A 26,360-nucleotide genomic window follows, 5' to 3' on the forward strand; every position below is an offset into this window, starting at 1 on the left:
ATGGGTGGGCTCGGGAGCTTCTTGGGGAGCGGCAAGGCGAGAAAGAGCTCCTCGTCCCTTCGGAAAGCTGGTAAAAGAAACTTCTCAAGATCAGCGCCTCTGTGTCCTGGGCCTCCTAGGGAACTGCAGGGGCCCGCCCTCCGCCCCTGGTCGCCGCTTCCTCCCCTCCCCCAGCCAGCCCCTCCCCCACCTCGCCCGGCTCGCGCCCGCCCCGCCCCCTCCACCCGCGGGGTTCCAAAGGCGGTTGGCCCGCCACGGCCACGGTCACTCGGCCACTCGGAGCTGCGAGGCGCACCGGGTTGAGAAAGCCGGCTCTAGGGTTTGGGCCGGAACTGAAGAGAAGTTTTCTGAGGCTGAGCCGACCCGGGTGAGGGAGGGGGGAGCCGGCCGGAGAGAGCGAAAGGGAAAAGGAAGGGGAACCTGAGCGGGAGGGCCCTGGGAGGTGCGGGAGACTGCGGGCAGGGGAGGCGGGGCGCGGGGACTCGGCGGCCCAGGTGAAGCTCGCCGACCGGGCGCTCCCGGGAGTCAATTGGGCCTGGGGGCCCGAGCCCGGAGGTGCAGGTCCCCACCTGGAGTGACGCCCGCTGGCTGTGCCTCGAGTGCGCAGCAAGCCCGGCGGGGGCCAGCACAGCCTGTGGGCCGGGCTAGGGTCCCGGGGGATCCGGATTCGCCCTCTGGGGACCCGCGCCCCGGGCCTCGCGCCCAGGCACTGTCGGGCATCGGCCCGGGTGACATATGGGGTCGTGGCGGGCGCGATCCCGCGGCCCGCCGGCTCAGGGACTCCGCGTCGGCGCTGCGGACCGTCCGGGAGCTGCACCCTGCGGGCGCCCGGTGCTCGGTTTGTAGGCAGTGTAATTAGCTGATTGTACTCTGGCGCTTACAATCACTAATTCCACTGCCATCAAAACAAGGCACAGCATCACCCGCCGCCCCGCCAGGACGAAGACGCCGCCCTCGGCGGCCAACTGCCGACCCAGAGGGTTTGAGAAGAGCCCGCTGCGCTTCGAGATTTGATGCGTCAGCAGTTAGAGCTGTTGGCCCAGCACGTTGTCAGCGTGCGCATAACCTTTGCAAATGCCCGCAGGCGGCTGCATCTAGATACGGTTAAACTGTTAGCTATCTCTAGGAGTAAGAGCATGATTGTGCAGTTCTACTTACCGAAAGCGAAATCCGTGGTGTTGAATGACTTTAAGACGTTATACTGCTGGGCGGAGCCCCCTATAACGCTTAACGCTGTATGCTGTGATTTATTGTGCCTCTTTTTCATTAGTAGAGTATTCACCAACCCACAAAGTGAGCTGCAACTGAACTAATGGTTTGTCTATCTCAATGTATGGGGGCACCAGTTTTAGTCTGCAGTTTGTGATGAAAGTTAACCTTATTTTCTGTGAGTCTAGTTACTAGGCAGTGTAGTTAGCTGATTGCTGATAAAACCAATCACTAACCACACGGCCAGGTAAAAAGATTTGGGAATTCATCCAAATGAGCTGCCTGTGCATATCAGTGTGTTGGGAGGAGGAAGACTGGAATTCGCTAATATTACCCATTGCCTATTTATCAGTAGCTCTGCAAAGAGAGAAATCAACTCCTTGGCCGCTAAACATACAGTGTAGGTAGTATGCAATATTTTTCAATATTCCTTCAAGCTCTGAACCAAGTGTTTCAGATATATGGGGGAATACGATATTTTCCTTAGCTGAGTGTCATTGTATAGACTTGTGATTATCAACTTTTGAACTATCTTTCCATGAGGCTGTGTTAATATCTTGAAGGAATAAAGTGCCGTAAGGTCATTATGGAAACTATAAGGCCATAGGAAACTAAATTGTGGTTATTACCACGTGTCCATTTCCTAAGTTGATTATATGATGTCCATCTCTATCCCTGCTACAGTAATTACAACTTTCCTATCCCTTAACTTGTTCCTAGTTAACAAGTTAACCTCTGGGGAAAGCTATGCACATACACTTGTTAATATTTCTGTAAGAAATATTAACACAATTGAGAGCGCATATTTCATGAAAGAACTGGGTCCACTGATCAGATATATTTTAAATAATCATTTACAAGTGTTGCAGTCTAAGCAGCTTTTAGTGGGTCTGGGACTGAGAGTGGTGTTACAATCTAAATCGAGTTTCTTTCCATAGGATTGGTTTCAAAGGATTCAGGGGGAAAGTGTATAACAAAAATTATACAAAGGGGTACCTTATCAGCCCAGTTCACACCTCTAGCTCCCACAGGCTAGGATGTTGGCTACCCCATTGAATTCTCCAACCAGTGGAGACCCAGAACTTCCCCAGCATGGGTGCTGAGCTACAGCAAAATCTTCTGTGGGAAGGGGATTGGGGCTGTAGAGCTAAGGAATTGAAAACTTTTAGATATATTTGGGAAAGAAAGCTGGTTGCGGCGTGGGGCGGGGAGGTACGGGGGCGGGGGACGCGAAAGGACAGAGGATATGAGAGCTGAAATGCACCTCCACTGACTCCAACAGGACGCCTCAAAGTTGATGTCCTGACTGTCCGATCTCAACTTCAAGGCTTAGACTGGTCCCGAAGCCTGTGATCACTGCAAAAGTGGGCTTCTGGGGGCCCACAAGCTCGCACCAGACCCCAACATCTACAGAGGAAATTACGGGCTTCCGGCTCTGGTTGTTGCCAACTAAGCGGGTTTCCGGGGGGAGGTGGGGAGGCGGGGCTGGGAGAAGGGCAAGAAACCTTGGAGAAGCGTCCTGAGTTACCATGGAAACGAGGCCCAGCAGCGGTCCAAGCAGCCGGACGGAGTCCTGTGAAATTTGCCCCCAGGGATTACTGGTGTTCACTGGCTCTTCGGATCTAGATGCCAACCTGGCCAAGCAGTTCTGGATCGGGGCTTCGATGTATCCCCCCAACGAATCTCAGTTGGTGCTGTCCAGAGGTAGCAGCCAGCGCCTGCGGGTGGCCCGGGCTTCTAAGAGTAGTGCTCCTGGTGAGTAGCTGTCTCCTCCATAACCCACCCGGAAGATACCAGAGCCCCTCCCAGGAGAACCTGCTGAACATAATTCTAAAATAATCATTTCAAACGTCTAAAACTATACAAATAATTCTTAAATATTCTCAACAGCCCTTCCACCCAAAATGGAACATCTTAAGGTATTCCTTGGGTTATAACACCTGTTTGGCTAAACGTATGATATAGAATAATCTGGGCAGATGTTGGCTGAAGGGATATTAAGGATGGTTGCTACATAATTGAGTTCAAACATGAAACCCTAGAGAAAGTTAAGGCAAGTCACATTAGAAACCAAGTTCCCTTACCTGTAAGCCCTAAGATGAAGAAACTGCTATGCAACTTTTATAGGTATAGGCACCTTAAATACTTTTAATGCTGTGGTTTTTCCAATGACTTCTTTACTTCCCTTTTGTATTTTTTAGAGAAAAGTTACTTCCAGCCTTTTTTCCTTGAGAAAAGCAGTAAGTACCAAGTTTTATACCTTTCAACATCCTGATTCCTAGATTCTTCAAAAAATAAGTAATGAGTACAAGGATACAACTTCACACTTTGGCATAACTTTATGATTTGCATTACCAGGATGCTGCTTCAGGAACCACTCTTATTTCTCCAGAAGAAAATGCCTAAATTCCTCTAACATGTTGAATAGGAATGTAGAAATTGGAATTGCTGGTACTACAAGCATGTTCTCTTTAGAGACCTTGTCTCTGAAGCCAAGCTACTCACCTTCTAAAGAGTTTAGAGGTTCCCTGAAGCAATAGCTAATTAATTCAGTCTCCAGTTATTTATGAATCTAATTCATAAAATTTCAAGACAGTACATACTAGTGTTTCACTTCCTACTCTATGTATGTATTACTTTTTAGCCTTTATCCAATTTTATATCAACATTATTGTAAAGTCATGATCAAGTTATTTCAGATTGAATTTGACTTTGTTTTCATTAGAGAATAGAGATGGAGTTACTGAAACCCTAAAGATTCAGGAATCTGAGGAGAAAAAAAAGTATCTCCAAAAGGTAGGCCAATATTTCTGAAAGTCATCTGATTTTCATTAAAATTTCATGATTATTTTCCAAATAATCCCAGTTATTTCTTAATACACAAATATAAAAAAGTTCTGCTTCTGGTGTATCAGCTTGAGCAGCTGGAAAATCTTTATTAGAATTTTAATTGAAGATTAAGAAATTCTATTCAATTTTGGCTATTCTCAACCTCTGTAAATACCTAAGGATTTATGAGAACATTGAAATCAGAGGGAAGTGGGGAAAGATGGATTCGCACACTTTTCACCCAATAAGACTCCAAACCACATATAATATTCTAAGGACAGAAATATTGTCAGAACAGGAAAAATTGAATAGAATTGACTATCTTAATAGGTCAAAATGAAATGATCAAAGGAATGAGTCTGTCATCTAGAACCATTTTGACTAAAAAGACTGCAATTAAACACATTGGTGTTGTCTAACCAACTGAACGTGTCTCTTCTTGGCAACATCCCTTGTTTGCTTTTCTTGAGGCAGGCACAGCCTTTAACTCAGCAATTAGTACAGTGATTTATAGAAACGTTTTGTTTGGTTAATGGAGAAATTCCATTCCTGTAACTGCTCCTGTGCTCTAAAAGCAAAGATAGAGATTTGTCTGGCCTAATGTTTTTAATCATCGGATATATTGGCAAACTCCAAAAGACTTATCGGGAATTCTTCATAAATTATAGAACAGTGCATTTGAGTTTGATGATCACATTAGTTCTCTTTGTGGACTTTTGGGGATTCCCCCAACAGATTAAGTGATTAGAAATAGTCAGCATTTGCTTCTCTCTTGAGGACATTAGGTATTGTATACCTAATATACTGTATGTATGTATGTATATATATACACATGTAATAGATATATAATATATATACCTAATCTACTGTATACCAGGACTTAATGGGGGAAGGGAGCCTAATTTTCAGTGAGGCAAAAATCATTAAAGTTGATTTCTTTAGCACTTCTTAATTTTATTTTTGGAGGAGATTAGAAATAAAGATTAAAGACAAACTATTATCAACTTTTATCATCTTTTGTCAAACAAGACAATATGATGAATTTACAAGTGGATGTTCTGCTAATGAACTATTAGTAGTCTTAGAACTTATTTCCTTGCCTCAGTTTCCACTATTATTACTTAATTCCCAGATATCTATTGAGAACCTGCCATGTGCCAAATACTATACTAGGTGCAGGGAATGTGAAGATAAGATGTCCCTGATCTCAAAAAGTTTATAATGTGGCAGGGGAGAATGCCTGTTAAAGGCAGGAATTGTGATACATTATTATGAGAGATGGCAGTAATGCTATGGGAACACAATGAAAGACGTCAAATCAAGCTTAAGGAATCAAGAAATCTTCCCAAAGGGACTGAGTTTCAAAGAAAGTATAGGGTTGACCAAATAAAGAAGATGCAAAGCAATCCCCCATTGCTGCCCTAGTTATCTTCCTAAAACCCAAATCCTATTATGCTGCTTTCTACCGTATTAGTGTGGTGCCAGGGCTGCCAAAACAAAATATCACAGACCAGCTGGCTTAAATGACAGAAACTGATTTCCCCACAGTTCTGGAGAACTGTAAGTTTGAGGCTGTAAGTTGGAGATTAAGGTGCCACCAAAGTCGGTTTCAGAAACCAACTCTTCCTAGCTTAGAGATGGTCGCCTTCTCACTGCGTCCTCACAAGGGCACAGCAAGAGAGCACCTCGTCTGATAAGGACAGCAGTCCCTTCATATTAGAGCCCCACTTTATGACCTCATTTAACTTTAACTACCTCTCTAAAGGATCTGTTTCAAAACAGAGTCACACTGGGGGGGCCGTTTAGGGCTTCAACATGGAAATTGCAAGGTGGGGGTGGGAATGACACAGTTCTCGGTCCATTCACCTATGTTCGTTTTTTTCCCTGCATCTCCATTTCTCTAAGATAGAGACCAAACTCTCTAGCATGGTGTTCAAGTTCTTTTCCAATCTGACCATAACCTGACTGACTTCCCCCTTCCTATACCCCACCCCTACTCCAGTGCAGCCCACACTATACAGCTGGTTTTCAACCACTGGGCTCAGGCCTGCTGTCTACACCTCCCCATATGTGCTAGGTTTGGTTTTTGCCAAACCCAAACACATACAGTATTCTGTAATATCTGCCAAATTGTACATTAACTTAAACGTGTCCTGCAATGCAGTATAAAGAAGTATAAAGCATAAAGAAGATTGAGAGTAGACAATAAGAGGCCTAACAAGCAGCAGTCCAGCAGGACAGAAAGAGAATATTACGGAAATGTGCCTTGCGAGTATATAGGAGAGCTGGGTCAGTATGGCACGGTACAATTCTATACAAACAATGCCATGGTCAAAAAGCAAGAGAATCATGTAATAACTGAATGCTCTTATAGACATCCCCAGATGCTACTGTGACATAGTACTCATAACACCCAATTTAGTCAGTGCACCCATGTGCTGTGGATACTAAGCTAAGCGCTATATAAGTATCAAGTCATATTCTCCTTCAGATAGCCTCATGATGATGATTTCATCAAAGCTCACATGATTCTCCAAAGTTCCCATAACTGGTAGGTGGCTGAAAGCCTGTCTCCTACCACCAAAGCCATGAGTCTCATTGTATTGTAATGCTTCCTGGCCAAGGCACTGTTCAGGTCTGCTGCCAAGTATTCCAGAATTCAAAACTGTCGTATGAAGGAGTTCCCTGGAAGCCTCACAGTGGGGGATCCAGCATTGTCCCTGCTGTAGCTCGGGTCACTGCAGTGGTGCGGGTTGGATCACTGATCTAGAAACTTCCTCATGCCATGAGTGTGGCCAAAAACAAACAAAAAAACAAAGCTGTGGCATGAATACAAGTATGAGAAACACTGTCTCCAGCCCTGTGGGACTATAAGCCATTTCTTCAACCTGCAGTGCATTTTTACGTCTCCACCTAAAATGCTTTCCCCCTTCAAGGCCCAGCTCAAGTGCACCTTCTCTGTGAAGCTTTTCTAGAGGTGACTTAGACACAACAAAATGAATAGCTCCCTTCCCTGCTCCCAGAGCAAGTCACGGCTAACTCACAGTGTCTACCAGTCTCCCATCTATGTTGTAGGTAACTGTGGATGTTTTTATCTTTCCTGCCAGATCACAGGCACCATAGTGCAGTGGACTCTGGAGACAAGCCTGACTCTTCCACTTACCATCTGAGTGATCCTGAGTAACCTGTTTAACCCCTGTGAGGCTCAGCTTCCTCAGATAGAGAAGGAGAAATCATAAAAATATCCCCTTCATAGAGTTGATATGATATGTAAAGCACCTGGCCATCATTTGCTCTCAACAAATGTTAACTCTCTTTTCCTCTGAGAGCAGATGTCATATCTTTTTTTTTTTTAGAATATCCTTATTTTTATTTAACTGAAGTTGATTTACAATGATGTGTTAATTTTTGCTGTACAGCAAAGTGATTCAGTTATACATATATATACACACTCTTTTTTTATATTCTTTTCAATTATGGTTTATCCTAGGACATTGAATATAGTTCTCTCTGTGCTATGCAGTAGGACCTTGTTGTCTCTCCCCTCCGTGTATAACAGTTTACATCTGCTAACCCCAACCTCCCACTCCCTTTCTCCCCCAACCCCTCCCCCTTGGCAACTACAAGCCCATTCTCCTTGTCCTTGAGTCTGTTTCTGTTTTGTAGAAAGGTTCATTTAGATTCCACATATAAGTGATATCGTATGGTATTTGTCTTTCTGTTTCTGACTTAATTCACTTAGTATGATAATCTCTAGTTGCATCGATGTTGCTGTAAGTGGCATTATTTCATTTTTACAGCTGAATAGTATTCCATTTGTGTGTATGTACCACAACTTCTTAATCCATTCATCTGTCAATGGACATTTAGGTTGTTTCCGTGGCTTGGCTATTGTGAATAGTGCTTCTATAAATGTAGGGGGTGCATGTATCTTTATGAATTTTAGTTTTGTCTGGATATATGCCCAGGAGTGGGATTGCTGGATCATATGGTAAATCTACCCTTCATCTTCTCAGGAATCTCCATACTATTTTCTGTAGTGGCTACACCAACTTACATTCCCACCAAAAGCGTAGGAGAATTCCCTTTTCTCCACATCCAGACGTCATTTCTTACTTGCTTAACCCTGGTGTTTTTCTCATTATTGAAACTCAATAAATATTTGTTGATTTAATAAATAAATGCATAATTAATGAGTGAACTATGCTCTATACAGTAATAATACCATTCTGTGTAGCCTTTTGCACATATATACATCTGGCAGATTTTTCTAGGATGATAATTTTTGCAAGAATACTCCCCAAAGCTAGTCTACTTTAGTCTACTTTGCAAATCTACTTTAGGACCAATTTAGTACATCACCTCACTTCTCAAGTTTGCTTTTACCTCATGGGTCTTTATATGATGGGAGGAAATGTGACTCTCTATAATTACTAAAACATAGAATCTATTTTTGGATACCACTGTTCTTCTAAGTCTGTAGTACTCTCTGCAGGGCTGCTACCACCATGCTAGAATTTTTAGCTTAATGGCAAAAAATAACTGGGGATGGGAAGTTCTATATAACTAATAAAACATTTACAATGATTTATTTAATTCAAGAGAATCTTCTACATATTTTGAACATATACAGTTATAGGGAAATTCCTGGTATAATTTTCATCCTAAAATGGGAAAAAAATATTTCCCATCAAGTCTCTTAAAGTTTTCTCTTCCACTTTCTCCTTGAAATTAATGAAAATCTAAAAATTTATCTCCATCACTTCTCAAAGTACCTTTATAGCTTTTTTTTCCCCAGCTGATATTGATTTTTCAGCTGTTGAACTTTTTTTTTTAATTTAATGTTATACTCCTTTTGGAATATTTTCCAGGTATACATTATAAATGTTTTTGGTTAGTGGACAAAATGCTATTAGTCACAACTACTGTTTCTGTGATGGATATCCATGGCAGAAAATCAAAAACAATTTGAGTCTGTCAAGATTAAATGGCTTACTCTGTCCATAAAGGAAACCTCATAGCACTGTACTGCACCATTATTCTTCCTCTGAGAGTTCTAAAGTAGTCTGAAAACATTATAATAAATGAATAGTCAGCTAATTCTTTGAAATCATAAAACTAATTTGCTTTTTAGTTTTGCCACCTTTAAGAAAGCTCTTTAACTGATTATCTCTTTATGAAAAGAATTATAAATAATTCATTTGCTGGGAGAAGGAGGAAAAGGTCAGAGCAGTATTATAAGACAAATATATAGATGACATATTTGGAAATGTCCATCTGGAATCAGATTTTTAACATGAGTGAATATAAACTAAAGGTTTTTACAAGGAAACTATGTAAATCTACAGAAGACTTTATTGGGAATGGAATTTTAATCTATTCAATCACACAACCTGTACAACCAATACAGACCATTAGTGTAAGTCTTCCTCAAAAGTGAATTTGCTCTATGGCCTTCCGCAGACCAGAAGTAAATCAAGCTCTGATGAAAACGTTCTTAGAATAAGAATCCAAGACATTTCACAAAGGTGTGCTTTTAGAACCCAAATCATGAAAGTGGAAGACTTTAACATTATCCTTGATTCTCTTACACTTTTGATGGGATACTCAGAGTCATTCTAAGTCCATTTTGTTGAGCCAAACCAAAGACATAAGGCATTTCCTCAGTGTCACTGCCAGCTCAGATAAAAGAACCTCTTTGGTGTCAAACTGCCCAGGATTGGCTTCCCTAACAAATCAAAATTTTCTCAGTAACAGCACTATCTGGTTTTGTTTTATTGGCTTTCCTGCTCTAATGTAATAATAACAAGGTTCCTTTTCATCCATAAAATACATATCATTAGGTGGTGGTGGATTTCTCCTTCACCAACAAAAGATACTTATTTAAATTCTTTTTCTTCCCAATTTGCCAAAGAATTAAGTGAAAGAATCATAAACAGACTGTGCATTCACAGTAACATGCAAATATATTGATAGCAAATGATGATGAAAAGATTGCATAAATACGACTCTTCTCTATCCTCTACTGTACTACTTTGTTTTCAAATATTATTCCATCTTGGGAAGCATTTTCAGTTGACAGGTGAGGTTCCTCTCTTAATCTTTTTTAGTAACATGTGCGGTCCATGAAAAGATAATTAAGGTAAGAAATGAGATTTGAGATCAAATAACTGAATTCAGTGCCCCAGACAGAGCCAGCCCCAGAGTTGTATAGGGTCGTGCCCCCAATACATCTTACCCTCCTTCTTCCAAAGATCTGTATACTTTATCTTCTGTACACATTTACCTTAAGAACAAAATAAAAGCATTTTAAGCCCTACATTACAGTTGGACAAGGACACATACCGATTTGTAAAACATGATTGAATGGAACTATTGAAAACAGAATGAAGCAAAAAAATATCATGTGCTGTTTCTTTTTTAAAAATAAAGGCAGTACTGTCAATCTGATTCCACCTACAGGGAGCCTTATTGTTCAAATTAGTAGACACCTTATAAGCAGTAGGACAAATCAAATAGGATTTATTGAAGAATTGGATAATTCTGTGGATCAAGTAACTCAGAATATAAGCATGATATGCTTGAAATCCAAACTATACTCTGCCTTTTCCCTTTGCATCATTGAAGACAAAATGAAAAGATCTGTAGGGAAGTGATATTGGAGCCAGAAAATAATGTTAAACAATTTCTAGATCCACATTAACTTCATCATTTCTAATTTTCTATGATAAGGTGTTTCAGTCATATGAGGTGTGGTCAAGAAAACCCTCAGAGCTTGAGATGATACAGCCATTTGTCTATTTAGCCCCTGAGAGTTTGCAGTTCCCCAAGCCACTGTGTTGGTAATATAGTCAATTCTTATTATTCACAATTCTGTATCTGTGAATTCACTTATAGCTATAGTTTATTTGCAACCCCCAAATCATCAGCACTTTCATGGTTATTGGAGGGCATTCACAGAGCAGTGAATAATTTGTGTTGCCCAACGCATGTATTCCCAGCTGAGGATGAATGAGGCAATGTTCTGTGTTTTGTTTGTTTGTTTGTTTGTTTTCTGGCTGCACCTACAGCATATGGAAGTTCCCAGCATTGGGGTCAAATTGGAGCTAAAGCTGACCCCTACACCACAGCCACAGCAACACCAGATCTGAGCCATATCTGCAACCTATGCCACAGGTTGGAGCAATGCCAGATCCTTAACCCACTGAACAAGGCCAGGGATCAAACCCACATCCTTACAGAGATAACCCCCACTGAGCTCCAGTAGGAACTCTGGTGTTCTGTCTTACTTCTGCTCTCATACTGTGAACAGGTTTCCTTTTTGCAGTTTCCTTAGTGCCAGAATTTTTGCTTATTATGATTTTGCTGTTTTCTTTTTCTTTAGGGGTTCCCAGGCTAGGGGTCTAATCAGAGCTACAGCTGCTGGCCTACACTATAGCTCACAGCAACGCCAGATCTGTAACCTACTAAGTGAGGCCAGGGATCAAACCCACAACCTCATGGTTCCTAGTCAGATTCGTTAACCACTGAGCCACAACGGGAACTCCGAAATAAATTCTTATGAGTGCATAAATAAATGATTTAACTTGTCCGGACCAGGATCTTGCATGATAGTCCAGTTCCTCGAGCTGGACGGCATACAAGATACTTATTTAATAGGAGGATGGTCCCTAATAGGATTGATCAAGACTCAGAGGCCTCACAGCCTCAGAGGTACTGAACAGACGTGTAGTCCATTGTGCAAAAGGATGTGCAAAGCAACAGGTCAGAGTGGAAATACAGTCGGTGGGTCACAGAAGAAAGTCACAGCAGATCTTTTCTCTGAAGGATGTGATACCAGGAAAAGGCAATAGATAGAAATCTAAGATCATGGTGCCGTGATCAACAGCATTTGAGAGAAACTTGCCGTGGGAGTTAGCATACAGCAGCAGGAGTAGAAAATTACACAAGGCCACTGTCCCAGAGTGTCTGGGACACTAGACATAAAACAAGATGAGGACTTGAACACAGGGGACAGGCCAATATTCCATAAACTAGAACTTTAGTACAGACATACACTTGGCTATAAAAAAGAAAGCAAATTCCTAAAGCATGTACCTTCCCCCAACCAAACATATTCTTAAACATTCGTGTCATTTCCTACTGCAATACTGCAAACCTACTTCAGAGGCATCGATATATAAGACAAACAAATTCATCTAAATATGGTGATTGTTCTTGGCCAAGCCAAAAAATATTGTTAAAAATTCAAATTTTTATTATTATCTGTTTTATTAAAAACAGAAAGAAAAAAAGATAGTTCTTAATTGAGGTTACAATGTTTAATGTATTATTTTGCATTCTCTGGGGTTTATGGCCAGAAATGTTCCTGATAGATAGAATGCAGATGTTGGTGTAGGTAGAGACATTAGTCTTGATGTGTGAGGTTGAATTGGACATTGTTTGGGTCTTGCTCCATACAAATGAAGGCCCTGCACTGAAATTTAGAGTCACAAAGCCAATCTGAACTTTACAAAATGTCTGCCCAAAGCAGCTGAAAACTTAGAAAAGAGATGTAGGCCAGGAGAGGGTCAAAGCTGAAGAGGCAAAGTCAAGCTCAGGCAAGAAGGGCCCAGCAAAGACATCAACAGTAGGATAAGCCCCAGAGGCAAAAGTTAGGAGAATCTGATTTGGAAAAATTGTGCAAGTGTCACTCTACAAATACTTATTGAGAATGTCTATAGGCCTAGCTTTGTGTAGGCTCTGGAGTACAGTGATGAACAACAAAAACATGTTTTAAAGACACAAACTCTGTCCTTATCTGAAACTTGCAATCTAATCACAGAGAGCAAGATTTATGAAAGAATTATACATGATGTTAGGAGAACATTGAATCAGCAGTATTGATCCAATCCAGGCAGTCAGGGAAGATTCCTGCAAAGATTAAGAGACTCCAAGGAAGACTGGGCATTAATTAGGCCAGAATGAGGAGTGGAGGGAGCATTAGGAGAGCCTTCCAACAGCAGCAACAGTGCATGTCAGCAGCAGAATGGCCAGCATGGTGATGGGAAGTGTAGGCCACAGTAAGAACATTAAAGGAATCATTGAAGGGCTTTAGGTTGGGGTCGGGGAGGGGTGGTGGTGATAATAACAGATTTGTTTGAAAAAATTCAGGAGAATGAACTGAAAGTGGCCAGAGCAGAATTGGAGAAACCAGAGTGAAGGCCATTGCAATCATCCAGTTGGGAGATGATGGTAGCCTGGATTAAGAAAAAGTAGATAGATAATAAGAGATATTTAGGAAGAAAATAAGTTGGACTTGAATTGTGTATTGGAAAAGGAAGGTGAGGCATAGCAAGGTATCAAATATAACTCATAGTTTTCTGGCTTGCACAACAGGATGGATGGACATAGTCTCTGAAACAATGAACCATAAGTAAAAGTCAGGTGTTGGGATTTTTTTGGAGGGGGAAGAAGAGGTTAGTAGTTTAGTTTAGATTCATGGAGTGTGAGGTTCCTTTGAGATAAGCTAAGATAAACCTATTTGAGCTATCAAATAGGCCTCTGAACACATGGCTAGAGAAGTATGGGCCAGAGATGAAATGGGTAGTCTGGATGGGGAATCTCCCACCCCCTCCTTCTTACAATCTAATGGAAAAACATACCTGAAAGAAGAGGTCGGTCCCATTCACCTCTTCATCATATCTGTGTAACCAGCAACATGATGAAAACCTTAAAGACTCAGTGGTTATTTGTTTGCTAAGGACAAACCTTAGTAATTTTTGTGGACCAAATCATCCATAGCATAAAATCAATCCTATTTAGAAGTATACTAATATATCTATACTTTATTGAATTTAAAGAGGTAATATTCATTTTATGCTTATAGTTTTCTCAACATTAAAACTCAAATCTCACTTATTGCTTTTTTAAAAAAAAACTAGTGCCTTTTAAAGCAGCATGAAAGCAGTTTCTAAAAATCATTTATACTTTTACTTTATGAAAGCACTTGTTTTGTGTGAACATTTTAAAAGAACAGCTGTGCCCTTCGGGCAATTATTACTGGTTTTCCATTAAATAAACAAATAATATATATAACAGAATTGTTTCAAAATATGTAACAGAATCAAAAAATGTGTTCTCTTCTTCAAAACAGATAAATTCATATTTTATCAATATCTACATTTAAGAAAAATGATATTGATGCCCTGTTATGTAATAACTGATATATTTTTCTCATTTTAGTAAGCCATTATTTTTTAAATGAAAATTATATATGCAAAAGCTGGGAATGGAGCCAGGGTCAAGCAATTTCCAGGAGGGATGAAAAGGTGCTTAGACATGCATTTTTTCTACAAGTCAGCATTAGTCATCCCTCTAATTAATAATCCTCTACCATCTTCCATCCACTCCCATAGATTACTGCCTTTAGGTCTACCTCCTAAATATCAGATTAGAGCTGGAGAAAGCCTTTTCATTGATTATTTAGGCTCTCTTTTAAAGTGCATGGTAGGTCACTTGAGGTCCAGCAGTTCTGTATCTTCTGATTATAGCAGATATAAATTTGCTATGTGGAAGTTGTAGAATCTACATAGCAGATTTCAATCAATAGACATAGGGAATGATAGTAAATTCATGGAGGAAGTTCATAGCTGAACCATTCTGTTATCAAAATCAATACGCCAGGAGGCACATTCTGCCTTTTGGAATCAAGCCCAGATGTGAAACTTTTTACTAACACATAGTATTACCTTAAGCCAATAGTAACTCTCACCTTCCTCAGCTGCATTTGTATAAGAACAGGAATGGAACCTACTGAAGATTAAGACTGTGTAGAACAAGAACAAAAATTCCCTGGGGAGCCCATTGGATATTTAACTCCCAATTCTTGGCATAGAAATAAATATTAAAATCTGGAGCTTCAAGAAAAAAAATCAGATAATGTCCTCTAACCTCTGTAAAACCATAGAACCTTGGTTCTGCATAGGCAATATTCTAAATTTGGAATATAATTCCCATTTTATAGTTAACTTGTAATCAAAAATCCTATCATAAATATTTAACGTGCATTAAATAAGAGCTTAGAAAGTTCATCAATTTATAATACCGCTATGACTCAACTATTCCTTACCGTTAAACACTTTTTTTGCAAAGTGCTATATGATACATAAAATAGGTAAATTAACTTTGATCAAAGCAGACCTCATGCTAGATTAGCTCCCCTGCTGTGTGTTCTCATAGCACACATTTTCCACTAGAATATAAATTTTTCTGTGAGGGCGGAGACTGTATTTGTCTCTTCCACCATGGTTAATCCTAATTCTTTATTTTCAGAATTAATATTGAATAAAGGAGCCATTCTGTCACTGCATGTGTGTATGTGTGTGTAAGTGTGCCAAAATCTCGGAAATTCCCTGGTGGCTCAGTGTTAAGAGCAGGCGTTGTCACTGCTGTGGCACGAGTTTGATCCCTGACCCTGGAAACTTCTGCGTGCCATGGACATGACCAAAAATAAAACAAAAGCGTCAAAATCTCTAGTTTGTGTTTGCAGTAGCATAGCAAGAAAAGCCTAGGACACAGAGTCAAATAGAACTGGAAATGAGTTGAATCCTTAGCTCTGCCAGTTACTAGTTTCCTAATTAATGTTAAAGTGACTCTGAGAAAAGTTGTTACTTTTTATGTTGGTTGAGTTCCTTCAATCTGCAAAGAAACAGTAATACCATCTACTGTGTTAGGAGGATTAAATGAATTACACAAAGCCTGACATCCAGCAGTTACCTAATGAAAGTTTTTTAGCCTCTCTGTTTTCCCTCTTTTTTTAACCCATAATTGAAAAAAAAAAAGTAGCAGATACAAAATAAACTCAAATATTAAATGAAATGCTTTGGTCAAAATGGTAAATCTCAGAGGATGATGAGAAGATTACAAAATTCATGGTCAGTCACCCAGTTATCTACCCTCTGGTTAAAAGACACAATCAAGATTGGCCTGCTCATACTGTTAAAAAAGACTCTTATGTATTTTTCCTAATCCTGCCTTTATTTGTCATTCTGCAAAAAGAAAAATGACCACTGAAGATATATTTTGAAATTTCAACTATGGAGCAAAATGTATAGGCCAAGTTAGTTAATAACCATTGCAGGTAAATAAAAGGTAATTAAGTTTATCATAATGCCTCTCCCTGCAAATATAGATTAAGAGGTAAATGTCATGATGATTCTGAAGGACTAGATGCATGGTTCTCAATTAGAATCCTGTCAAAAATCAAGTGGGAAAAGGTAATTACTATAGTCAAACTATATACAGCCTTTGCAACAGTTTTTGGAAACCTAGAAAAAGACTCTGGTATAGAAGCTAACTTAGGAGCCAAAGCTATCAGAAGTAGTGAATAGTATAAGCAAGTAGACCCAGCTCAATTCAAAGCAAACCCAACCCACGAGCTGCATGTTGACTAAAATGAGTTGAGATGCTAAATAATAGCCCTAATCTGTGTAAGTACTGTAGGTTTGATTTGCTGGTTTATTTTGTTTTTGTGTTTGAGTAAATACATGGGCCTGTTTTTTATTTCTAGAAATAGATGTTATTTTTTCTAAGAAATCATCCATTTCATCTGTATTTTCAAATTTGTTGGTATAAAGGATTCAGTGTTTTTAATAATCCTAGTAATCCCTGCTATAGCTCTATTATTACCCTTTTCACTAATCATTTGTATGCTTTTTGTCTTAAGTAATTATGCCAAAGGATTATCTATTTTAACAGTCTTCTCAAAAAGCCAACATTTGGTTTTATTATGCTGTCATATTCTTGTTTTCTGTGTTATTGGTTGTGATTTTAATTACTTCTCCCTTCAATTTTTTGGGCTAGTTTTTATTTTCCTTCTAACTTCCTTCCCTTTCCACTTTGTTTCTTAATTTTCCATTTTATCTCTTTCCTAATATAGGCATTTATAGCTATAAATATCCCTCAAAGTACTATTTTAGCTGCATCTCACAAGCTATATAGTATTTTTATTATTGTTCCATTTTAAGTATTTTAAACTTCCATTTTGATTTATAATTTGTCCCATGAATTATTTAGAAGTATGCTTTTTCATTTCCAAACGTATTAAGTCATCTTATCTGTTTTTTTATTTCTAACTTATTAATGTTGAGGTCAAAAACACAGTTCCTTTCTTGTACTAAATCAAGTTGAAACAGAGCTATCGCTATGTCAAGGTCTTCAACATGATACCATTCAACTATCCTACCCTTTATACCTCTACTCCCTAAAGCACACACCTTGTCCCAGTCAAACCAGGCTTATCACCATTTTTAAGCAACTTTAAGCTCATTCCTGCCTCCATGTCTCCATTTATATTTTTGAGGGGGTCGTACCCACAGCACATGGAAGTTCCCCAGCCAGAAATGGAATTTAAGCCACAGCTGCAACCTATGCCACAGCTATGGCAATACCATATCCTTAACCTGCTGTGCTACAGCAGGAACTCCCTCATTTATTTTTAATTGGACTGCTATCTTTCTATCACTGAGCATGCTTTTTTGTGTCATGATTTGATCATTAAGCTAGCCTACTGCTTCCCTAGCTGCCTTTCTCTCTTTGATGCATTATTCTTAAATCCTTAGATTATTTAGGTTAGAGCTCCTTTGGATTCTTCTAAAAATTTTACACATTTTAAGTTTTTAAACATATTAAGATTTTAGATTCAGCAATGTATTTGTGCAAATACTATTTTCCTTTATGTGCTTTTTTCACATATTTTGATGTTTGTGTTATGAGCATATATTGCATTTATAGTCAATGGAAATAATATATATTTTTTAATTCTATTTGAATTAATATATTTCCCCCTGTGCTTCTTAGTCTGTTTTCCTCATGTTTTTTCCCCTTTCTAACTATCTACTCTTCTTACTAGAGAAAAACATCATTTTTGAGAACTAACTACATAGAGTATACACTTTAAGTCCTTTACTCACATTCTTTTTAATTTATTGATTTATTTATTTGCTTTTTAGGACCACACCCAAGGCATATGGGATTTCCCAGGCTAGGGGTCAAATCAGAGCTACAGCTGCCAGCTTACACCACAGCCACCAGCCTACACCACAGCCACAACAACTTGGATCCAAGCTGTGTCTGCGACCTACTCCAGAGCTCACGGCAACCCCAGATCCTTAGCCCACTGAGTGAGGCCAGGGATCAAACCTGCATCCTCATGGATGCTAGTTGGGTTTGTTAACCATTGAACCACAAAGGGAACTCCCCTTTACTCACATTCTTATTTAAGCATCAGAACACCTCTGTCTGAAAAGCATTATATAAATAGGTAAACCCCTATTACAGAGGAGGAAGCTTAAACATGTAAGTGACTTTTTCAAGGTCACACAGCTAAAATAAAGACAGTTTGAAGCTCGATCCATCTGACAATGGAGCCAAGTGCTTAACTACTATACCACATTGGTCTCAGGAGTTTCGAGATTCTCTTAAGTACTGGGATGGTTGCCAGGTAACTAAGCAAAGAGCTGATTTGGGAACCAATTCAATATTCTTCTAAGATATTTCTAAGATTAAAATCAGTAATTAGGCTCATATAGTATGGTGATCAAGAGAAGATTTCTTTTGGTAATGTAGCTAGGTAATCAGAGAAAGAAACACTACCATATGCTAGTTTCCATGAGTGCTGCAGTCAAAAAATTTCAATCATAATACGAGAAATGCAATTTTTCATATGAAAACCAGGTTTTGAGAAGAAAGGACCTCTCCTTTCAAATCTCATGTTTATTAAGAGCTTTTTTATAACTGAAGATTAACTGAAGAGAAAGTTTAGGATACACTGGAGAATTTGTAAGCAGAGGACTTTCTACTGCATAGTAAAGGGCAAATAATATTTTAGTTAGCCCTCTGTGTTTTTCCTTTCCTCCCTTCCAGCTCTCTTCATTAACTCACCTGTAGGTAAGAGGTTGAATTATCAGAAATTGTCCATGCCTGTACATAGAACTGAGCAATCCATCCTTCCCTTCTTTTTCCCACTCTTCCACATTTTGAAAGCACTGAAAGAAAAATTTTCTATAGTAGTAATAATAATAATAGCAACCACTTATTAAATATCCACCATCTGCCATGCATTGTTAAGCAATGTTTATTTTATCTCAAATTTTCACAACCTTCCTTATAGATGAGAAATCAGTACTCAGGGAAGTGGTTCTTTGATTTACCCCAAATCACAGACTTTTCACCAGTGGGATAGTGATTACAGCTGGAGGGAGGAAAGGAGGAACCAGGAGGGGTAATTAAGATATTACTTGCCGGGGGAAAAAACTGTAACTGCAATGTATACATCTAAGGATGACCTGACCCCCTTGCTGTACAGTGGGAAATAATAATAAAAAAAAAAATAAAAACCATAAAAAAAAAAAAGATATTACTTGCCATTAATCCTGCAGCAGAACTGGAATGCAGACGCACATGTATTTGACTCCACTAAACCTGTGTTGCCACCCATATAGTTTGGCTCTGAAAAGCCAAAAATAGAGAACTCAGCAACTTCAATTTTGAAGTGACACTAAAATTTTTTGACCTTCTGAGACATTAAATTTATATTTTATCATATGCTAATATCCTGAAATCAATTTTTATTCATAATTTACTTTTTCAGGAGTAGCACATAAATATAACTAAAAGGTATAGTCTACAAAAATATCCCATATTAAAATACTATCAATATAAATTTTGAGCCACCGAGACATGGGAGAAGGTTGGTGCCAGGGCACAAGTAAGCAGCGGCGAGGTACACTGCTGCCTTCTGTTCAGGTCTCTTGCCTTTTAAGAGCCCACAAAGTTTTAATTTTATTTATTTTGGGACAAGATGTCTACTTTTCACCTGAATTTTAGGCATCATGTATCACAGATATTGAAAGAAAAAAATCAGAATCCTTTAAAAATTAAACTAATTTAAAAATACCTGTCAATTTGCTATGGATTGAATAACATAATGTCTATAGAAAAAGGCCTGGGATATTTTCAAGGTCCAATGTTAGTTTCTTTTCCAGCTTTCCCATTATACATGTACTCAGTTGGAATTAAATGCTTCCATGCTGTGATTACTAGCACTTTATTGATCTTACTTTCCCTGCTTTATCTCATAGCTGCTACCATGTCTCTTTCAGAGTCTTATTAATCTTTTCATCCTTCCTTAGAGCTTAGCAGTGCCTTGTAAATGATCCTCAATGACTTTTCGCTGAATTGATTGAGTCATGATACATGAATGAAAACATTACACTGTCTAATACACAATTATTAGCCTAAGCAAAAAGAAGAGTTTTAGAAATTGAAATTAAACAGAGGGCAAGTTTAGTTCTTAAAATCCCCTATGAACAAAACCATGTGATTACTTTCTGTGTTACTACTTGGTACTCAGGCAGGTTACATTGTCATAATGCTTCTAGTATAAAAACCAACAAATATTTCGTTACAAGATTCTATATAACTGTAGAATTAAAAAATTCATTAAAATTTTGATTTCAGATAATTTATCATAATGGATTTTTAATCAATTTATAATATAATGCACCAGAAACAAAGCTTTAAAATATGATCTGATTTCTGCTTCCTGGATATGTTTCCTGAGAATGAATGATAAAACTACTGTAGGCAATTGTGTCATCAAAACAAAAACATTGCCAACTAGTCTAAGAAATCTCTTCCAGGATAACTAAGTAAATTCAGTAACAAGAGAAAATTCTTACAATATATCTTACCAATAGGGATAAATAATTTACTTGTTAATTTTGTAACAACAAAAGAATTCTCATTTCTGGAGGAGTTCCTGTCATGGCGCAGTGGAAACAAATTCCACTAGGAACCATGAGGTTGCGGGTTGGATCCCTGGCCTTGCTCAGTGGGTTGGGGATCTGGCGTTGCCATGAGTGGTGGTGTAGGTCACAGATGTGGCTCAGATCCAGCAGGCGGCTACAGCTCTGATTTTACCCTGAGCTTGGGAACCTCCATATGCCACAGGTGCAGCCCCCCCCCAAAAAAAAAAAGACAAAAGAATTCTCATTTCTAACCATGGTGTTTTGGTTGTGTTCATTAATGGAATTTCATAAGATATTTTAATCACTTAGTAATTCCTAAGATAGTAGGATAAGGGAGGTCAAAATTTTTATTTATAATATTTTAATATTAGATATTTTTATATAGTATACATTTTAGCTATATTATATGTATATACAACTCCTGCTATAATTTGATTTCAGGATTTTAGGATATGATAATGTATAAATTTAATGTCTCAGAAGGTTAATGAAGCTTCGCAGCTTCCCTTACAGGAGTCAGGACTAAAGCATCATCCTGAGGAATTACTTAGCAATACACACACCCTTTTTCTCTTCATTCCCTGTTTCCTCTGCCTTGAAAGCTTTCTCCCCCACCCTACTGTTATTATGCTCTCAGACCTAAGCTTAGACATCACCTCCTCTGGGATGGCTCCTCCGAGTCTCCCATACAGATACACACACACCCTCCTCTGTAGTAAAGGTCCCTCTTGAGTTCTCCGATTGTGCTGTCCTATTCTAACCCCACTGTAGTACCTGTAAAACTGTTCACTTATCTTTTTCTCCACAAGCCTGCCATCACTTGACAGGCAGGAATGGTATTTTATTTGGCCCCTAGCACAGTAATGTTACCTCATAGGTGCTCATTATGTTTTGATATATATATATATAGTCCTAACCCTCAGTACCTCAAAATGTGCCCTCATTTGGAAATAGAATCATTTTTTATAAAATAAGTTAAGGAGTTAATACTAGAGTAGGGTGGGCTCCTAATCCATTAGGACTGGTATCTTCATAAAACAAGCATGTGACTACAAAAACACACAGGGAGAAAGCAATGTGGCAATGAAGGCAGAGACTGGAGTTATGCAATGCAAGCCAAGAAAGGCCACAGATTGCCAATAAACCACCAGAAGCTAGGAAGAGGCAAGGAAGGATCCCCTGCAGGTTTCAGAGGGAAAATGGGCCTGTTGACACCTTGATTTTGGACTTCTGGCCTCCAGAACAGTAAGCATCACCCAGTTTATGATGCTTTGTTACTGCAGCCCTAGGAAGCTAGTGCAGTGCTCAAATTTGAAAGGATGGATGACTTAGAATTTGTAGCTGCTATCACAAATCCATGTCCATTCTCATACCTTGCTTCTAGCCTTGATCTAAACAGAGCTTCTTTCATATTCTTTGGCCATTTGAAGCTACAAATTTGATTTGTCAGAGTCTCTGGTTTCTCCTCTTGTTCTTAAATATTCCAGTTTTCTGCCTGGCTGTTTCCAAAACTAAACGTAACGGGAGTCCTTGAAAAAAAAAAAAACTGTATACCCCTATTTGCCTCATTTAATACATCTATATCTTGATAAATCATGCTTACACTAAATTAATTTTTTTTTACTCTTAAGAAAACTTACCTGAAAATGTGCATGTCTCATTATCTAAGACAGGGAGTGTGAGGCTCTGTTCTGCATGCAGGCCACTTAGAAGAGCCCTCCTGCCATGGATGTGGGTGGTGGCACAGCACACTGTTGGAGCTGGCTGGCTACCATTTAATGGCAGTTTCCTGTGGTGGCCAATAGCTTGGGCGTTGTTGTCAAATGGAGCTGGTATCAAACCCAGCTCTGTCACTTAAAAGCTTAGGTGAGTTATTTAACCTTTTGCTCTTCAGATTCCTCATCTGTAAAAAGTAAAATAGTGGTGTCAAACTTCTGAGCTATTAGAAGAAAATAAAGATGTAACATATATAACGTTCTTAACATGGTTCATTTGGTTCATAGTTTATAGCTAATATTTTTATAAAAATTAAAAACTGTTCATGCTGCCCCAAAATGCAAGAAGGAGAATGGAAATTTTTCCACCCTCCATGGACACAAATCTTTATTATTAAATCAAGAGACTCACTCACTTTTTTTTCCTTTAATTTAGGCTAAAAAGAGAGATGAGATTATCCAACTCTTAAGAAAACAAAGAGAAGAAAGGATCTCGGTGAGTCCGATAGTGAGGCATGCAGATAAATCTGTCTGGATAGAGGGGATGAACTATGTAAATTCTCAGAGGTTTATAGCTTAACTCCTTATATGGAGAGACTTATGGTCCAGAACCTTCTATGCTCTGTTCTGGAAGCGGGGAGCAGGGACAGGGTATAGGCATCAGATAATTTCCAACGCTTGACAAACCAAAGATATCTCCAGGGTGTGCAGCACCATAGAAATAACTGGGCTTATCATCACATGTTATAAAGCTGTAGGATATTAACCTGGGCTTCCTTAGTGCTTGCATATGTTGCACCATGATTGATCTTGCTTCGCTCATACAAAAGTAAATGCTAAATGAAGAGGAACAAACTATAGAAGCAATAGCACCTCATAAACTTAAACGGATGTACACAGTCTCCTGAATGAACCCCTTATCTGAGCCATTTCTGACCCCACATTCTCCAGATTTAAGAAGCTAGTCATCATAAACTCTGTGATGATTTTACCTCAGATTTTTTCAGGTAAGTAAATTTTAGTCAATGCAAGAAGTAAAAATTTTCCTTCTTGTTTCTGTTTTGTTTTGCTTAGAAAGAACTGGTCTCCCTTCCTTATAAACCAGAAGCCAAAGTACACAAAGCAAAGTAAGTTGGCTTCTGTCAAAAATAGTCTCACCTGGCTAGTTTCCCTGTAAAGAAGAGCTCTTTTTTCTTACTCAGTTTGCTCCCTATCTTCAAATCTTCTAAAAACTCTCCCATATATAAGTAATTTCTTGCCTTGAGAAAGCTTTCTTCTGCTCATCTACGTCGAAGCCTGTGTGCCCATGTATATGAGTTGGTGCAGACAGAAGCGGAGATGAACCTTGAGTCTGTACACAATATGGTCCCCTCCTTTCTCATCCTGGGTTATTGTAGGCACCTGCCTTCACGCTTCCTTGGTGCTCCTTTCTGCTCCCAACCCCTGACCCTCCCTCCCATCTTTGGCAAATCAGCAGGTCTTCTAGGTTATCAACTCTGATACCACTAAACGCAACCCACATCCTATTGGACACTATTTCCCATTCTTAACCCTCTGAGCCCCAACAGGAACTGTTCTGTGCTTATTTTTATAGGAATGATCGGAACAGTCCTGTTACGACCCATGTGGATTCACCTAAAACATTATTTCACAGCTTGAATGATAATTTCCTTAATGATTTAAGTGCTTACCTAATTCCTTTTGTATAGCAGCTTGACCTCCCTCCTCTGTCCTGAAGGCTTGAATTTCATTCCATTTCACTGTGACATCTTCCTCTGAGCTTCTTACACACTTACTATCTGCACCGTTCTTTTGGCACTACTTGGTGCCCATATTTTATCATTATTCAACTCATTATCTGACGTGTTTTTAACTTTTCACATTTTTTTGTCTATGACTATATTGTAAGCTCCATGAGAAATTGGATCACCCAAAGTGCCTAGCACACTGCCTCATTTAGGAATTCACAAAATCTGTGTAACAAAAAATGTTAGCTAAAAAATGTCATGTAGTTCCATATTAGTTAATTTAGAAAATGGTGTTTCTATGCCGTACATTAATTTATAAATATTTTTAAATTTTTTGCAATATCTTAGACACCATTTTACTTTAATTTGCCCTCTTTTTCCTCCCTCCACCCTTGCCTATCTCTCCAAAACTCAGCTACATCCTAACATCACTCCTTCAGCAGATCTAAGGAAAATCCAAGTCCCTTTCTGTCAGAAAGAACGAACTAGAAAGTATGTGCTTTGGTAAGATTTTAGTAGCAAAATGTATTTTATCCACCCAGGAATATTTACATTTTAAAATAGGGCTGACTAGAAGCAACAATGGGTAACCAAAGAAATCAATCACCAATGATGAAGTCACAGAAGTCTGACTTAGATAAGAACCATCTACGTTTAGCAGGTCTGCTCCCGTGCGCTTCAAGGCACAGGTCACGGTGGAATGACCATTGCTCCCACACAGAAGTTTATACTGTAAAATCTAATGCATCCTCAGAATCCAAATCAGTACTTTTTTTTTATTATAGGTGGTTTACAGTGTTGTGTCAATTTCTGCTGTACAGCACAGTGACACGTCATTCATATATATACCTTCACTTTCTTTTATTATTTTATTTTATTCTATTCTATTCTATCTATTTTATCTTTTTAGGGCTGCACTCATGGCATACAGAGGTTCCTAGGCTAGGAGTTGAATTAGAGCTGTAGCTGCTGGCCTATACCACAGCCACAGCAATGTGGGATCCAAGCCTGTCTGCAACCTAACACTACACACAGCCACTGCAACGCTGGATCCTTAACCCACTGAGCAAGGCCAGGGATCGAACCTGCATCCTTGTGGATGCTAGTCAGATTCGTTTCCTCTAAGCCACAACAGGAACTCCATACCTTCACTTTCTTATATCATCTTCCATCGTGTTCTATCACAAGAGACTGGATGTAGTTCCCCGTGCTGCACAGCAGGATCCCATTGTTTATCCACTCTAAATGTAATAGTTTGCATCTACCAACCCCAAACTCCCCGGCCATCCCACCCCTTCCCCCCTGCCCCTTGGCTGCTACTGTCTGTTCTCTATGCAAGACAGTAAATCTTGATTGGAGAAACTCTCGAAAATTGTCTTCATGCTACATTGTGTTCACAACTACAGAGTTCTGTGTATTAGAATTGATTCCTGTTACTGCCAACAGGAAAGTGATTTCAGAGTCAGATAAAAAAGACCGCGAAGAAGTCAAAGCCTTGGACTGATTGACTGACACATGGAAGAGGTTGGCTCTCTTAGAATCTTCACTTTTGAAACAACCTGCTCATACATCAGGATCACTGGGATCAGTAGAATTAGACTAAAAAAAATAATAAAACGTAAATATGCAACACTTCTAGGAATCTTACCAGTTATTGAATACTTGTGTCTACTTTACTTATTAAATACCACTGTATTTGATGCCACACAGTAATCCTCTCTCATCTTATACCTTCTCAAACTCTGATTTATTTTGTTTTCATTTGAAGGGTACTTCCAGAACTGCTACGTTTGATTTCTATTATGAATATCAGATAAACAAAAAATAGGGGCTTTATTGCCTCAACTTGTAGACCACCAGTGAAAATGATTAATAAGGAAATAGAGATGAAATCCACACAGACATAGGGTGAAGAAAAGCAGAATTGGAAACCATATCAGATGCTGACTCAAGTGCTTCTATTCACCATTATCAGCTTTCTCTTTAGTTGTTTTGATAACCAGAAATTTCTAGAAAGAATATATATTGGACATGACATACATCTCATTCAGACATAAAACACAGACTGT

At 39.1% G+C, this 26,360-nt stretch overlaps 2 protein-coding genes and 1 non-coding gene across 3 annotated transcripts in view; 2 read left to right on the plus strand and 1 right to left on the minus strand.

The window, feature by feature from the left end:
* Window positions 1–2,440, minus strand: part of BTG4 (BTG anti-proliferation factor 4) — a 28,212-nt gene extending 25,772 nt beyond the window's left edge. Inside the window, exon 1 of the mRNA XM_021062766.1 lies at window positions 1,159–2,440. The gene's annotated coding sequence lies outside the window, so the exon portion shown is untranslated. The remainder of the gene's footprint in view (window positions 1–1,158) is intronic.
* On the plus strand, window positions 1–25,929 carry C9H11orf88 (chromosome 9 C11orf88 homolog). The gene is made up of 8 exons (XM_021063948.1): window positions 1–70; window positions 120–367; window positions 2,802–2,964; window positions 3,411–3,449; window positions 3,935–4,005; window positions 22,980–23,039; window positions 23,618–23,670; window positions 25,738–25,929. The coding sequence occupies exons 1-8, from the start codon at window positions 1–3 to the stop codon at window positions 25,793–25,795; spliced, it is 762 nt and encodes a 253-aa protein (XP_020919607.1). The 3' UTR covers window positions 25,796–25,929.
* Window positions 1,391–1,470, plus strand: MIR34C-1 (microRNA 34c-1). The gene has a single exon (NR_038553.1). It is a non-coding gene; the product is annotated as a microRNA 34c-1 (primary transcript).

The sequence above is a fragment of the Sus scrofa genome, chromosome 9 (assembly GCF_000003025.6).
Source record: "Sus scrofa isolate TJ Tabasco breed Duroc chromosome 9, Sscrofa11.1, whole genome shotgun sequence".
NCBI lineage: Eukaryota > Metazoa > Chordata > Mammalia > Artiodactyla > Suidae > Sus > Sus scrofa.

What these genes read in the sequence shown, in the direction of transcription:
- C9H11orf88 (XM_021063948.1), top strand. Translation starts at nt 1, where the DNA reads ATGGGTGGGCTCGGGAGCTTCTTGGGGAGCGGCAAGGCGAGAAAGAGC. An exon ending in TTCTAAGAGTAGTGCTCCTG is followed by an intron (nt 2,965 to 3,410) that starts GTGAGTAGCTGT and finishes TGTATTTTTTAG; the next exon opens with AGAAAAGTTACTTCCAGCCT. An exon ending in GCCAAAGTACACAAAGCAAA is followed by an intron (nt 23,671 to 25,737) that starts GTAAGTTGGCTT and finishes TACTGCCAACAG; the next exon opens with GAAAGTGATTTCAGAGTCAG.